The sequence below is a fragment of the Ascidiella aspersa genome, chromosome 2, assembly GCF_963924565.1.
Source record: "Ascidiella aspersa chromosome 2, kaAscAspe10.2, whole genome shotgun sequence".
Classification (NCBI taxonomy): domain Eukaryota; kingdom Metazoa; phylum Chordata; class Ascidiacea; order Phlebobranchia; family Ascidiidae; genus Ascidiella; species Ascidiella aspersa.
Genome location: NC_139448.1, coordinates 1,563,775 through 1,580,200, shown reverse-complemented (window position 1 = coordinate 1,580,200; position 16,426 = coordinate 1,563,775). Strand labels below are relative to the sequence as shown.

General features: G+C 34.4%; 1 protein-coding gene across 1 annotated transcript; it reads right to left on the bottom strand.

Annotated features, from left to right (window-relative positions):
* Positions 1-2,115: 2,115 nt before the first annotated feature.
* On the bottom strand, positions 2,116-13,203 carry LOC146163061 (uncharacterized). Its single transcript, XM_083382836.1, has 16 exons — positions 13,108-13,203; positions 12,249-12,406; positions 11,484-11,676; positions 10,876-11,103; positions 9,596-9,756; positions 9,088-9,274; positions 8,374-8,547; positions 7,817-7,915; positions 7,657-7,709; positions 7,235-7,295; positions 6,762-6,890; positions 6,072-6,121; positions 5,351-5,534; positions 4,395-4,506; positions 3,686-3,822; positions 2,116-3,362 (listed from the first exon to the last, which is right to left on the bottom strand). Exons 1-16 carry the CDS (start codon positions 13,201-13,203, stop codon positions 3,243-3,245), a joined length of 2,142 nt encoding a protein of 713 aa, XP_083238962.1. The 3' UTR covers positions 2,116-3,242.
* Positions 13,204-16,426: the final 3,223 nt, after the last annotated feature.

Sequence of the window (16,426 nt, the reverse complement as noted above, 5' to 3'; positions counted from 1 at the left end):
CAATTGATAAAGAGCTATCAAACTATCATCCTCAAATCAGATAAAAGTTAAAAAAGCAAACAAATTACCAACCTTTTTATTTGGTTCCAACTCTGCATGTTGCAGAAAACTTGTGCATTTAATCATTTGTATATCACGCAGCTTAAGTAGCTTATTTTTAATGCAACTTATATCCTATGATTTCCTGAATTAAACCCATGTAACTGTTTATTGCTAACATTTTAACTTTGTAGATTTAAGTAGATTATATTGATAAAGTCCATGACCTATATTTTATCACTACTGTGCTGCTTCTCATGGCACTTTACGCTGAGGTCTCTGGGGTGCAGTCAAAATTTCGAGGTGGGCAATTAAAGTTTCAAGCTAACCTAAAACCCGACAATCTAACACAACCAGGTTTTTTTTTAAGGTTTGGTTTGGGTGACCGCTAAGTAGTTTTAAAAGACCGCAAGTGTTTCATTTAAATACCAAAAAATAGCCATATTGGCTTAAACGAATTATTTATTATTTTTTGGAAACCGCTGGAGAAATTTGGGGGACCGTTCAAAACAACTTAAAAAAAATACTGAGCACAACTATACGGTTTTCTGTCATTTGAGTGTGCACAAAATTGCTTTCAAAACATCTCGGGTGCGCACTTTCCACAGAATGCAGACTTGCTGCGGATTTGGTAAATCAAACAACTGTTTCAAAATTTAGATATTTAATTCCAGTCAAAACGCTATTATGCATGATGCATCAATAATATTATTGGTATTACTTCCTAGCTTTGTTTAACAATCAACCTTTGCCAAATAAAATGGACTGCACTTTACTGCTTTAAAAATAAACCAATGTCTGTAAACAACTAAAACTAAAATGTAATATAAACAAAAGGCGCTCTTTCACTATTGTACGTAAAAATTAATAAAAAAAAACTTTCTTCAAATGCCGCATACCACAACACATATTGTTTGGGTTAGGGCGCGGGTTAGCGTTTGGTTGAGGGTGGGTCAAGTTATTATTAATAATAAACATATTATTACTTGACCCACCCTCACCCAAACGCTAACCCGCACCCTAACCCAAACAATATGCGATGTGGTATGCGGTATTATTTTGTTTTGTTTTTCGCATAATTTTTCACGTACATAAGTGAAAGAGCGCCAAACAAAACATTTGTCTAGCTTTAACTGAAGGTCACTGCTGTCACATTAAGGTAACTCTTTAGTCAGTTAAGTTTTTGCCAACAACAGTTGTCTTTTCAGAATTCAGTTACAACTGCTGTTTCTGAGGCGAGAGTAATTTGCTGATAAGACACAAAACCAGCAAAAAACGTCCAATCTATTTTTAATTTCTGATAATAATAAAACAATTGGTTTAAGGGCGGTAAAACGGAGGCATTCAACCGTGAAACGATAGAGCCATTGTTTTTTATATAAATAAGTTGGTCATGGCGAAATATGCATCATTCACGTTTAAAAAAACAAGAAAAAAAACAAAAAAAACAAAGAGCAGTTTAAAGAACCGATTTAAAAACAAAACAAATGCTTTCTAGGAAGGTATATTTTATTTATCTAAGGTGCATCTTATTTATGCAAATGTAATACATCGGCTATCAATTTATTATCTTCTTGCTGTTTTAAATAAATATAATTTGGAAACGCCTTTCTTTGCCTAACGCTCTAAACGAGTTTTTTATTGATTAATTTGTGTTTTACCGATCAAATACCAAAAAAGTGATATTTTAAACCAAGTAAGCCGTAATAACTCTCGTGTAAATAAAAAAAAAACAGCTTTTTATGATAAACCCTCTTAATATTATGTTTAAACCTGCAATAAACTCACCGTTTAAACTTAAATTAAAAGGAACGGGATAATAAAGTGTCTGAAACCGCCAGAATTGCTTTTTTACTGCATAGACCAACACTGCCACCCAGCGAATAGAACATAATAATATTCTGTTCATTAGCAAGATTTAAACTGATCTAACAAAATACTTTATATATTAACAAACTCCTTCAGTTTTATATAAACACACAGAACCTCCATTCTCAGCTGTTGTTATTGGCAACGTGTGACCTTCTGTTGTAACCTTGACCTAACCACAAAACACGAGGCAATTATTTACGGAGTGCAAATGTATTCAACATTAGTTTGCAGCTACCAAATAACAGAGGTATAAACAACAATTGCTCACGGCTAAGAAAGGGCAGTGTTTCGTGTTTGTGACGTCACTATTGATATGTTTAAACGACGCATTCTTGTAAATAATAAAGCACCGGGGATTGATTTTATATGATATCGTGAACAATACTAGCGCTAAACGTAACAAAGGTACTGTGACGTAACACATGTGATACTACGTCATCGATATATATAAGCACGACGTCAAGTAATGTCTTTGTAAAATGCTATTTTTGGTTGCAATACCGACAACAATAATATAGAAACGTAAAAAGCACACTTTCAGAAGCTAGATATTTGTCAAACTGAATATTCCAACACGTCGATGATAGTTTTTTTTCTTAGTTTCAAATAACAATGAAAAAACACAAACTTAGTAGTGAACTGGGTCTGGGCGGATCACAACGACACAAGTAAAAAATAACTCAAATACTGTGTCTTTAATGTACCAGGCTAATTATTTTTTTGCAAGCCGGTTTATAAAAAAATAGCAATTTTCTATCGTATTTTCTATAATAGGTCACTAAATCGTACCGTAAAGTTGAAAATCACCTTTTATATTTATATGAAAGTGTTTAGAGAAATTTACATTCTGCCAACAAAAGTCATAACACGGTGATGGTCCGTTGGTTGAGTATAACTCACCCATTGGCGTGAAAACTGGATCCGCGGCACATTTTATGGTGAGCATTGGTGATGTCAGGGGTCGGTATACTATGCCTACTGGCCAAATACAGCCCGCGGCATATTAACTTAATGGTGATGAAATACAGTTCAAATGTTGGCGGATACAAGTCCAAACTAAACTTTGATTAACTTTTAAACCGTACAACAATTTTTCAGGGCTCACTTTTTGTTCCAAAGTTATTTATATTTCCTTCGTTTAAGGACATTCAAGTTTAAGTCCGAAACAAAATTTTAAACCCAGGCGGTGACCGTCAATCCTTTCAGTGATCTGTCCCTTTATGAAAAAATGGTGGTAAGCCCTGATGTAGAGATCACACCAGAACAGCGATCAATACGATGCCACGAGCTGACAAACTTTTTTTAGTAAGCAATATTGGCTTCCTCATAGCTCAGTAAGCAGTTATACTCCCGCAATGCTGGAATATCGATTCCTCGCAGAACTTGAGCTGCCAGATCTTGCCTGCCCACTGGTGGAAGCGAACCTCGCCCAAAAGTTCAACCAGCTCGATCTGCGTGAGTAAGAACAGCGGTTGTTTTAGCAAACACAAACATGTATTTGACAAAACAATTTTTTTTCTGCCTTTCAATTTATCGTTAGACACCATATTAAAAAAATACATTTTTTTTACTTTTTGGCTCGCCGTTTGGCACGAAACTTGAAAAAAAATGGTGCAAAATGTTTTATTTGCTGTTTACGACAAAATGTGAGAGCTTACTAAACGGTAAAATAATGTTTCTACTTCATAATTTTTTTCGACACAAAATGGCGTAAAATTAAAAATAAGTGGAAAAATGTTTTATGATTTTCGGTTTGACACAAAATGTCGCCAACCTTGAGTCTGTCTTCGTCGTGTTGTTGATCCAGAAGCTCGTAAGCTCTGTGCAGTAGGGGAACCCCCAAACCTTTGATGCAATCCTTACGTAACATCACGATACGCTTCATTAGTTTGTTGGTGGAACCCAGGGTGGCTGCGAGAAAATGTGAAATTATTGAAACATGGAATATTTCAAGATATCATTAAAATTACATGACGATGAAACCATTAAATTCCAAATAGGGATGTCCGATAATATCGGAAATAAGCGATATTATCGGTACTCGTAATGACGTCATATCGTATCGTACGGCCCGATGGTATCGCGGTAAAATGCCAGGTATGGCACATCACTAGTTTCAAGTAAAACACGTAATATAGATTAACCATGCAAGCAGGGCTGTGGAGTCGGTTCAAAACAACCAGAGTCCGACTCCGGCCAAATGTACGATTTTGTCGAGTCCCGAGTCCCACTTTAACTCTACAGCTCGTATTTTACTCATTTACGCAAATAAAATGTGAATATTCAGCAAGCCCCTCATAGTGTCATATAATGTATCCACCCACAATACATTGGGAAATATAACACCATATGTTATAACAGTTTTACATTTTACAATTTGCACAAGTCGGACTAAAGACCTGGGTATAGTAGAGTCGCGAGTCCGAAGGCTACAAATAAACCAAACATGTAACAAACCATCAGTGTGAATATCACTCACTTACCTTGTGAAACAGCCCTCACGTTCGGCTGTATGTTGGCAGGCAACCTGAGGTCAATGGGGGTCGCTTGGGGGGTGTTTCGGGCGAAAGCGTCACCCTGCTGCTGCGGAGGGGGCTGGAAGTAAATGTGGGTTAAACAAGATATACGCACTTATGCTTTAAGGTTAGTTTGAAATCGTAACGATACGTTTGAAGTGCAGTGACAATAAGCGGTTGGCCAAAAGTGACAGTTTTTCATTGGCTTGTTCTGAACGGAAAAACATTTACTCTGTGACAGTGCAAGGCTTTGGATGGTGAAAAACACACTTGGTTATTGATACGAGCTAAAGGTAACGATGACAACTACTAGTTGTTTTCAAAAATCAGTCAGGCTTTGGTTCGTAAAACTATCCAGTGGTGAGGTTCGAACTCACAACCTAAGTCAAAGCGGGATCGACCAACTGAGTTACTTCAGTGAAGCACCTTCTAACGTTGAACTGGCCGAAAAATCGCAACATCAATGCTACATCAAACCAATAAATCAAACAATAAATCAAACGGAGAGACAATAAATCAAACGTTTTTTTTGTATAACAAAGGACATGTAGGCAAGCATGTGAAATATGAATGCACAGTACCCTTTGGATAACTGACAGTATTATGGCATTTATTGCATTTTTATTATGTCTTCCAATGTGAAGTTATAAAGTTATTAATAAATCAAAAACAGCTCTCTGGTAATTATATTGTAGTACGAGCGTTCAGTGTCATTCACCCTGAAGAAGGCGGCTTGTATAGGTTGCCGAAACGTTGGTTAACAAATACAGTTATCAGAGGAGCTATTTCTGATTATTAATACTATGCCCGGTAGCAACAGTTAGAGTTATTCTTCCATAGAAAATGTGCCGCGAAGATTTTTATTATTATTGCATTTAAGTATTTTACTGATTTGGACACAAGGCGACAATTAGTAAACTGACTTCCTTGTTTGAAAGTTGACTTTCCGACAACTCAGGGACAGGAGAGAGTCGGTTGTCGCCGTCAGCTTCCTCCTGATTGGTCGGCGTTATGGGCGGGGACTGGTCGTCAGCCAATCGCAGCGTACTATGCAGTAAGGTGTAGAACTGGTTCAATTCCTCTCCACTGCTGCTCTTGCGAACATTTCTGGACACAAAACATGAACTATTACAAAAACACATAAAGACCAATGAAAGAGTCAGACACTCGAAATGACACAAAAGTAATGGAAAAGTTAGATTTAAAATAACTACCAAAAATATTTGCAAATAACCTAGAAATAACACGGAATTTATTTTTTACTTACTAGTGCTTAATAATGAAATTTAAAACTAAAGGCAAAACATTTTTGGAACAAAATACACTGGTGTTCGTGGCATTTTAAATGAAATATAAAAACCAGAACATCGCATTGAACTGACATATCTTTCTGCTTTTAAACGTTGTTTGTCTTAAATGCGTAAATGTTTAAAAACAGAAATATTAGCAAATTTTATCGAAAATTATAGCTTTTATATTTGTATTGCAATTTACAGAAAAATAGTGAAGAGTCAGAGAATTAAAACACAAGCTTTCATTTGAAACCAGTCCTCATTATTGCAACAAAATTTTAACTAGACGTTCTTTAAGCTAGTCCTCAATAGCAAAACTAAAAAAATAGTAATTTATTGAAATAAACCCTACGTTTGTTCTTCAGATGCTGAGAGCTTTTCAACGGCAGATTTAGGTGCTTCCTGCAAAAAAACAAAATATGTTAAACTAGTTTCACCATAAAAACAATTAGTTTGGTGGGTGGCCTTTAAGAAATCGATGGCAATAAGATTCAAAATACTTCCTGGTAGATCTTAACCCAGACAAACGCAAGTAATATCACAACTGGTGGAATTTAGTTAATAATTTAAATTTACAAACGTAACTCCAACCCCTTTGAAAAAAAAATTAAAAAAAACAAGTAATATTCTAAACGACATCTTTGAAGCATAAATCGTTGGAAGTTTTAGCTCAGTGGTTCTTAAACTTTTTGAGACACGCCCCCCTTTTACAATTTTCACAAAACTCACGCCCCACCTTGTTTTAAAATCAAAAAACATAAAGCAGAACAGCAATTTATTTCGAGGTAAGTTACATTAATGCGAAGGATGTGACTGTTTTTTAGAAGGATGTAACAGTTCGAAACGTTAAATTCGAGCATTAGTAGCAGGAAACATCACTTCGCCTTAATGTTTAGTCATAATTCATACAGAGTTTGTCAAATTCTTGCGCCCCCTTGTGAACCTTACACGCCCAGTTTAAGAAACCACTGTTTTAGTTAGTTACCTACTAGGTCTGAAAGACAGCTTATTTTTATTGTTTTAAGCAAGACTTATTCCTCACCTCCACAGTTTGTTGCACAGCGGGTTGTTGTACCGGTGGTGTGGCTTGCTGTACTTTCGCCTTACCAACTAAAGGTGAGTTCTTTTCCCTCTTCCTCGCCCTTCTCCGCTCACGAGCCGAACTTGTCGTCTGCGTTTAAACTCACTTGTTGAAAAACCATTTCTGCTTTTTTAAGACATTGTTCAAACTTAACTTTTAGCGAAATAAATTATCGGGGGTTTTCCAAATCAGAATGTATATTTTTTGCAAGAAAAATTTTTGTAAAAGATTTGCGGAGAAATAATGTTATAAAATACTTTACCTTTTTTTAAAAACAAACGTTTTTCGTGATTAAATGATTGTTGCGTTGTGGGATAATTCATTTTTTTTTGTTAAAAAAATTTGACATTTTAACATAAATGACAAGAATCCAGATTAACACAAATGTAAGATTCACTTAGCACCAATACACTTAAGTTATAGCAGGTGCTTACCCTTGTTGAACTTGTGCTGACAATACTCGAAGTTGAAGACCCAAGGTCTGCTGGCTCCTTGCTGCAAACAATAAAACACATTTGCCTGCGATACCATCGTGTATCTACAAGCATTCACTTGTTTATCTAAATTAAGTTTTTTTTTTTTATAAAGTTACATTTAGGTAAAACTTATTAAAGTTTACAATTTTTAAAAGTTTTAACCCAGCAGAGAATTAGCATTGGCTGGTAAAGCGCTTAGGCAATTTTTGACCTATTTTCTGCACACTTTTGGATTTCACCTCGCTTGTTTATATTAGATATGTTTTGCAAAAAAGGAAACATTTTGGGGTATAATGGTTGGAGGTTGTAGTTAGACGTGCATGTTATATCTGCCTGATAAATGGGTGACTGGGTGATGTCACCAACAAAAATGTTCTCACCTTGCGCTTGTGGGAGGTGTTAGTTTCACTTCGGGCAGTGGACGAGATGTTGACTGCAAGAAATATATGCATTAAGAAAAAACATGGACATGAGAAAAAGAAGGTATTTGGAAACATATGTAATGGTTGTTAATTTCATTAAGAAAAACCTTATGCTCACATTTTTGTCGTTTGATTCTGTGGAGCTTGATGACTCAGCAGATTTGACTCTGTGATTGTCGCAACTTTTTGGGGGAGGTTCGTTTGGGGGGGTTGGCTTCTGGGGGAAAACGTTGTTGGAAGTCGATTGAAATTAGGAGAGTGTACAAGCCTTATAATATGTAGTTAAATAGCCAGAAAATAACGGGACAAAACATTATTTTCAATAAAATACTCAAATAGTAGTGTGTGTTTTTACGTAAGGTATAATGCACGTTAGGTGTAAAGCTTTCATTTTAATTAATTTGCAACACTTTGCCGATCAAGATATTTATTTTAGCCTATTGACTGTCATCTGTATACCAAAAACAACAAAATAACACATAGCAACAAGTATATGGTAATTGATAAGTAAATATTTTAAATTAAATTTCTGTTTATGTATATTATCATACCCTCAGTATATCTCGACTATTCCAAGCTATAAATCAATAAAAAAAATCACCTCTTAGTGAAGTTTTGCATTGTGTCAGGAGGTCTTTAAAACACAAAAAAAATTAAAAAACTGTTCCAACCAACCCTTTCCATGGGTGACGAGACCCGCCTCCCCCCCACAATATGCTGATTGTTTTCAACACAATGCTTGGCCCTCGACTCCCCATCCTTGGCATTGTTGTACATGTCGTTGTGGACTTGATTTGCTGCACTTAAACCTGGAGGTGTCGGTTTTGCAGCAACTATTGCTTCTTTGGCCTAAAATAAAGTCAAGGTAAGGGTAAGTGAGTATCATATAAAGATTTAATGAAACCCTGTATTTTAGGGAATTCGGCATAAATTAGTCGAGGTATTGTGAGAATGAACTTTTCGTGGACTAGTTAAACAAAAAAATGGGTCACTTTTAAACCTTAATGGTGCAATTTAAAATTGGCTTGAACATCAAGACACTTTGAAGCTTTACAAATGAAGCTGTCGGATAAAAAGTAAAACTATTTTGTTTTCTTGTGAATGCTTTGAAAAGCTATAACTGGGAGGGTATTTAAAAAAAAAAGGAAATAATTTAGACAGTTTAATAATAAATTAGTATTTAAGTTTGGAGGACCAAAAAATAAATAAATAAAATAATGAATAGTTTAAAAAATGGAACCTACCTGAAATTATGCCATAAAAAATTAATTAAAACACTTTTGGCATTGGTAAGCTTTTTTACCACATTTTTTTAATATTAAACATTGTTTTTTACAAAAATTATGGAATTTGTTTAAAAAATATGATCTTTGGTTCTTGAATGTTGACCTTGGGTTCGGGATAGTTGACCTTGGGTTGTGGAGTAATGACCTTGGGTTCGGGGATGTTGACCTTGGAGTCTTGCTCAAACACGGAGTTGTTGGATTCCCTCGAACTGCAACGACTCGACGAAACAGAAGGTTTCCGCGCACTCGAGTCCGAATGAGTCTTTCGTGTTTTACCAGATGTTGGCCGTCTGAAAATTTAAAAAAACTCAATAAAATAAAACAAGTGAATATAATACTAAAAATGCAAAATATGCATTTCTAAAATAAAGTATGTAAATTTAGCAAATTTTAAATGTGGTGCACTCGAATCGCTAAATTTAGAAAAAATATTGCAATGAATTGAAGATAAATTTAATATTTAAAAAGTGAATAGAATTTTATTGAAAAGCACATAGAAATAGATAATTTGTTTCATTGATTCTATTATAATTTTAGGGGGGTACAAAAGAATAAAATTTTGACTGGTACATAAGAACAGAAATTTCCAATAATTGGGTTTTGTATAACACCTTGATTTGCTGCTTTCATCCAAGAAAAGCTGAATGTGTTGTTTAATGAAGGGATTCCGGAGTATTTTATTAACACTTGGTCGCTTGTCTGCGTTCTGGTGAAGCATGCTTCGAATTAAATCACACAGTTCGTTGCTGTACATATCCGGCATCTTTGGCATCTAAATAATTAAAAACACAATTAAAATTTTGGTTTTACAAAAACATAACAATATTTTACTCCTAAACCAGACATGAAAAGCTAATAAACAATCTACAACTGAAATACTTGGATTAGCAGCAAACTTTTCACAATTTTACGATGTTATAAACAAGTCATTAGGAAAAAAAATTAAAGTCACATCAAATTAAAGTCACATCTAGCCATTTGCGAAAAATATATAACTTTAAATTATTGAAATCGATAAACTTGTCTGATCCTTAGAGACATTTTGATTAGCAAAAACATTGAACATTGAGCTAAAAAACTATTTAAGCAAAAACAAACCTAAGTAAGAGACATTGTTTTGCTCTAGAATCAAAAGACATTATTTTTAAACAGTGAAATGTGTCACTGAGTTCCAGCTAGACAAAAGTGTAGTTCCAGATACAACACAATTGTGATGTAACAATGGGGTGCTGCAAAATAAACAGTCATTGTTTGCTCACAATGTCACATAACCTGGTAAAATAACGAATCTTGGCAAATACGTCAAACAGATACCACTTACAACTAATGTGAGGATCCAACAATAAAGAAACTTTCTAGCACCACAACTGTATCAAGGAGCTCTGTGTTTATTACACTTTAAAAATATGTAAAATTTATCCATGAACCTTAGCTAGATTTGCCGGAACAAAAAATATGACAAAAATTCTCGGTTTTTAACAAAGTTTAAACTTCTAGATTACTTTGTTGGGCAAAAACATAATTTCCAAAACATATAGGATTGAAAAGTTGTTAAAATAAAAGAAAAAGCGATAACGGACAGAATGAAACTTTTGCGTTGGATCCCATATCACTAACCACTTACTTCTTACAGAAATTTAAGTCATTACATTGGCTGTCGCACACAAGCAGAACATTAAAATGACCAATTGTTGTCTGGACAAGCCTATACAGCATTTCTTGACGTAAAAAAGTTAACCTTCATCGCTGGCTTGGAATTCAATTAACGCTCAAAATGTTTATTAAGTGTTCTTGTAACTTTTTACCAAACAAAAATATTTCAGTCAATCGCAATCAAACATAAGTTGGCTACAATTTATCTACACAAACAAAACGTATTCTGTCAACAAACCTTTTTCTTTAGTATCTTGTACACCAGTGAGTTCATGTCCTTTGCATTGAATGCATGTTTTAACGTTGTCATCTCGTACACGCAGCACCCCAGAGCCCACACATCGGACTTGTAGTTGTACGGTTTGTTGGAGAACAGCTCGGGGCTCATGTAGTACGGCGTCCCGATTAATGTGGTCGCCATGTCCGAGGCCCCTTCCAGCACACGAGCTATACCAAGGTCACCAACCTATACAAGATGAATTAATAAGATATCCTGGTATTTAACTATTTGAAAATATAGTATTAAATTATTATTTTTTTTAATTGACTACATGTGATGACATGTTACGTACATTTCAAAAAAATATTGCTTTTCAGTTTATTGTTTATATAGAAATACCATAATTTACTATTGTTGACATGAGCAAAACAACACAAGATTTTTTGTAGGTTTCATAATTTTTAGTTTACAAACCCATATAATTTCTGTGGAAATGTTTACCATTTAGAACAAGTTTGTCACAGTTTATTAAATTCAAACCAGCACAATCATTATACCAGCAGTCCTTCAAGCATTACTCGTGCATATGAGAAAAAAATTAAACCAACATCTCAAATCCCACTTACCTTAATCATTTTAGTTTTGGTGAGGAATATATTTTGGGTTTTTAAGTCCCTGTGTAGTATATGCTGCTGGTGTAAATACTGCAGAGCCATGCAGATCTGGATGAACCAGCGAACAACTTGCACCTCAGTAAGGAAGTCGTTGGTGTCGCGATGTTCGCGCAACTTGGTGTACAAGTCTCCTCCCTCAGCATACCTGCAACACAGTAGGCTGTTGTTAAATAAACTTTATGAAAAACATGCCAGAAAGAAATGCATGCTATTGATTTGATTATGGAAGGTTAACATCAATAGTGCGATCCTTGTGAGTTAGGTTCACTTTATTCAGCTAAAAGGAGCCTATAGATCTGTTAATTTTTTCAATAAAAAAAAGCTGGAGGAAAAGATTTAACGCAAAACTTATAAGACCGGTTGCAAGTAAAGAAGTAAACAAAAAACATTAAATGACTGGTCAATGAACAGTAAATTTAATTGACTGGCATAAATTCTGAAAAGAAAACCAGTGAACAAAAAACAGATAGAAAAGCAAAATAAAACCCAAAGAATGAACTAATATTTGGCATTTTTAAGCAAGATCTTTTTTTATTTTCCTGCTTTCTGTACTTGATAATTATATTTTATTTTAAAATTAAAGCCTTACTTAGTTATTTTGTGTTTACAAAAATATTAGGTTGGCTGATATTCATGCTGGATACAATGAATTATTCCCATTAAAATTAAATTTTAAGTTCTTAATAATAAGATATGTGGAAAGTTGAAAGTACTTACCCCATGACGATATACAGGAATCCATCGTCACTCTCGAATGATTCTTTGTAGGAAATAATGTTGGGATGTTTGAGTTTGGACAGAAGTTTCGCCTCCAGTTCTGCCGCTTTGCGTTCCCGTTTTGAAGCTTTTCTTACGACCAACTTCTTGATAACGTACTGAAAAATTATGAAACAAAAAATAATGTTATTTACATATGCTTTTTTGATTTAAACAATGATCCCATCTGAAAACCATAGCAGAACCCCACGAGATGTCTTGGCTGTATGCCAGTCTGCATTTCATGGCACTTCTCGCCGAGATCTCAGATGTGCGGAATCAAATTTTGATGTGCAGGTTTAATGGAAACTTTAGGTTGGGAATCTCACCACAAGTTAGCTGTTTTTTCAAAATTTAAGTGCGCAATATACTAATGTGGGTGTGCACATGCCACAGAATACAGACTGGGCTGAACAGCTGGATAAATCTTGTCACCAGGTGCAGAAAACCATTTGTGTAAAGGGGTGCGTATTTATTTTATGTGGGGCAAGTATGGTCGGTTGAAAAACTCAGGTGTGCACTTGTCATACTTGCATTGAGTACAGACAAACATTGATAGTAAAAAATTGAGTCAAAAAACATAGCTTAAGGACATGATAAATTACCTACTAAAGTAAAAACATAGGCTAGTCTAGAATCCTACCACAATGCACAATATTTGGGTTAAGGTGCGGTTTAGCATTTGGTTGGGTCAAGTTTTGCGCTGCTTTAATAATTTTTTTAATGCTGCGATACGATTCTAGACCAGCGCCAAAACATATATTAAGGAAAAAACTAATTGCTGACAAATCACAACTTTTAAACAACAAAAGCAGAAAACCTGTTTCTTTTCCCTTTTGTGTTGAATAAGATGGACTTCGCCGTAGCTTCCTTTACCGATAGATTTAAGTATGGAGTAATCGTCTAAACCACCCATACCTTCGGATTGTGTAATTACATTAAACCTCCGTTATTATAAGTCTAAATAACCTGTTCGAAAATAATTTTATAAAATTCCAAATTCTTTTGGCATTTTCGTTTCCAACACCACTTCATACTCACACCGATTCAATACGAAACACATCATTATTATTTACTTAAAAAATGCTGCAAATGCCGTATTCTAGCATTAAACTTTGTTAGAATAAATATTCGTAGACAAAAGCCATACCCACATTTTAATTTTAGCTTTAGTTAAATAAAAAATGGCAGTTTTATTTTACTATTTTAGTTCCCTTAATTAACTAGTTTCTTCTTTTTATTATCTGATAATGTTTCCTAATTCTTCATTAAAATTTCTTTAATTATTCAATCATGTCAATTTTGAACGGTCTTAACGCTTAAACCACAGAAAAAATCAGCTTAAATAGTATCGGAAGTAATCTAAATCTGTTAAACACGCGTGGCGGTAAAGAGCTTTCTTTTCTAATCAAATTTCAAGCACACACAAATTTGTGATTGGATTTTATTTGAATTTTTTTACTTTGGCGGTTGAAAATCAATTAAAAAGCCAGGCTGCTTAGTCAGAGTAGGATGCAAGATTTTGTTTGGTGGGACCATGAAAATTTTTTTCAGGGAGACGTCGCAATTTATGACAAAACGTGACGTACTTTTTATGGTAAAAAGACGGAAAACATGGGTGCAGTGCGAATATGCCCTTATACATGGATGAATTCGATCAAAGTTTTATGTTAGATGTTTAGACGCAAAACGCCGATGACTAAAGCGGTTTCAACAAAATGGGTTCCAAAATACTAGAAACATAACTTAAATTCGTCTAAATTGCGAAGAAATCACGCATTAACCTTTAAAAACACAACAAATATAGTTTAAGGAGGAATGGATCATGGGAAAAAATGATAATGAGGAAAGGCCATGAACCCTTCAAATAAATATTGTTTGTGGATATATATTTTCCCCTTATGAAATAATATCGGGGTACACTATGCACGGATCTGTAAAGTATGCTAGCTTGTAAATAAATGTAAAAGCCAAATATGTGAAGTAAATTAACATAATCCTAATGAAAAATGCACACTCATATGTGTCAAACAACTGTGATCTAGCGATAGGCCTACTAATGCTTCGATACACACTTTTTAACTGAATATGATACAAGTGCGTATCCAAACGCCTTCATCAAGGTGGTGTCGATTTACTCGACTAATTTCACTTCAATATTCATTTACAAGCTACAAATATTATTCTATTAATAAAACAGCATTTTATATTAACAGCAATAAGTTCACATACCACAATGTCTCAGATAGACTGGTACAGCGCCAACACATTATTGACATAACGTCCACTTAATTGCGCGATCAACTCCAGGCGACGAGTCGTGCGTTAATCCTCGGGAGATTGACTTTAAAACTTCCCTGTCTCATCTGGTGGCGGCCTGGAGGTGTTTTTGTAGCTGGCACCCCCCGCTTTTCGATGTGGGGGTAATTAGTGGAAGTGGCGGTGGTGAAACACGCTTCCGATGGGCAATGCACTGCAATAACATCCAACTGGAAACACGCGACAGACAAGATGCTCGACGCAAGACTTATATCACACTTTTGGCACCTGGCGAGATGTAACTAAGTGTGCTGTAAAATGGAATAAACGAGACTGACAATAAAAATGATGTATTTTAATTTTGTCCAGCGATTATTTCTAGATTTCTGTTCAAGAACCAAGTTAAACATTTTTTTATTTTTCTATACAAACAATTTTAAAGATCTGTATAAAATGAAGGCATTTAAATAAGCGCTTAAATGTAACAAAAAGGTGCGCTTTTGTACGATTGTTTTCTACACACAATACGCGTTTTTAAAGCCGTATACACATTAAAAATTTCGCATTAAATATTATTATCAAACATTATAATTCTAAATAGAATAAAATCTAAGTAAAAAATTTATTACCCACCAAAACCAAATTCAGAAGTGGTTGTGAAGTTGTGTGATTTTAATCGTGCGATTTAATGTTCCTAAAAGACATAAACTCGAAAAATTTCAATAATTCGCATTTAATCAAAAATAATTGTGATCAGTTTCGATAAATAGTCACGAAATAAACAAAACAAATAGAAAATAGTAAAAGAGTTACATGAATATTTTTTAAAATCAAGCTTTTTTTTTTAAAGCAAGTCAGTGCTAAAAATGAAGTGTCCACTTTTCTACGTCGTTTCACAAATCGCAAAAAATTCAATTTTTTACTAAAAGTTTGATGTGGGACTTAATGTGCCTAAAACGTATAAAAGCATCTAAATACAACAATTAGATTTTAACAAATATAACTTGTAAACATGTATTTTAGATTGCAAAGTTTTAACCTTAATTATAAAACGTTATCAAACGTAAAATGTTGATTTCACAATTGTTGTTTAAGGTCATATAGAAACATGTTTAAAATGTTACGAACCTTATTAACATTCTTAATTGTAGGTTATACATCGAATTCCCATTGTCAATATGCAGATAAATATGATTTATTAATAGGCTGCTACAATATTTATCATTTCCTAAGTAATATTTCCTATGTCCAGAATCACAATTACCGTAATTGCCATTCACAGACAAAGACAACATTCGACTTATTTGTTCTTCCATTGTTACGCACACAATAGGAACAGAGATGAATTAATTACAGACAGTAGTTTACGATTGGGATGTTATTTTTGTAATTTGTGGAGATGTTTCTTGTTTTTTGGCGGCGTAATTGCGAGCCGACTTGGGATTAGCAGCACTCACCTTCTTCTATCGCCACAAGTCACTTTCCCGGCTACATTTATCTCCACACACAGCCGCAGTTGGTCATCAGTGTCTAAATCAGCAGGTGAAACATGAGCAGTGCAGAGGCAGTCGGAAATAAAATGAACGCAAACTTTTCTGTCACTTCTATTTTGGAAGCTAATTCGTTGTCGCCAAGAAGAAATTCACACGAAGCTAAGTTAGGTAAGATCGGCTGTTTTTAATGTTTTTGTGTAAACGGATTTATTTAAATGATTGTTTGTAAACTTCCGATATATTATACAAAAGGAAATATCAGTTTATTTATATACTTTAAGAATAATTGTTTGGCAAAGTGAGTTTATTCATATAATAATAGAATCAATCTTTCATTGATACGTTAAGTACAAATTCATAATAGAACAAAACGTTAATTTAAACGCA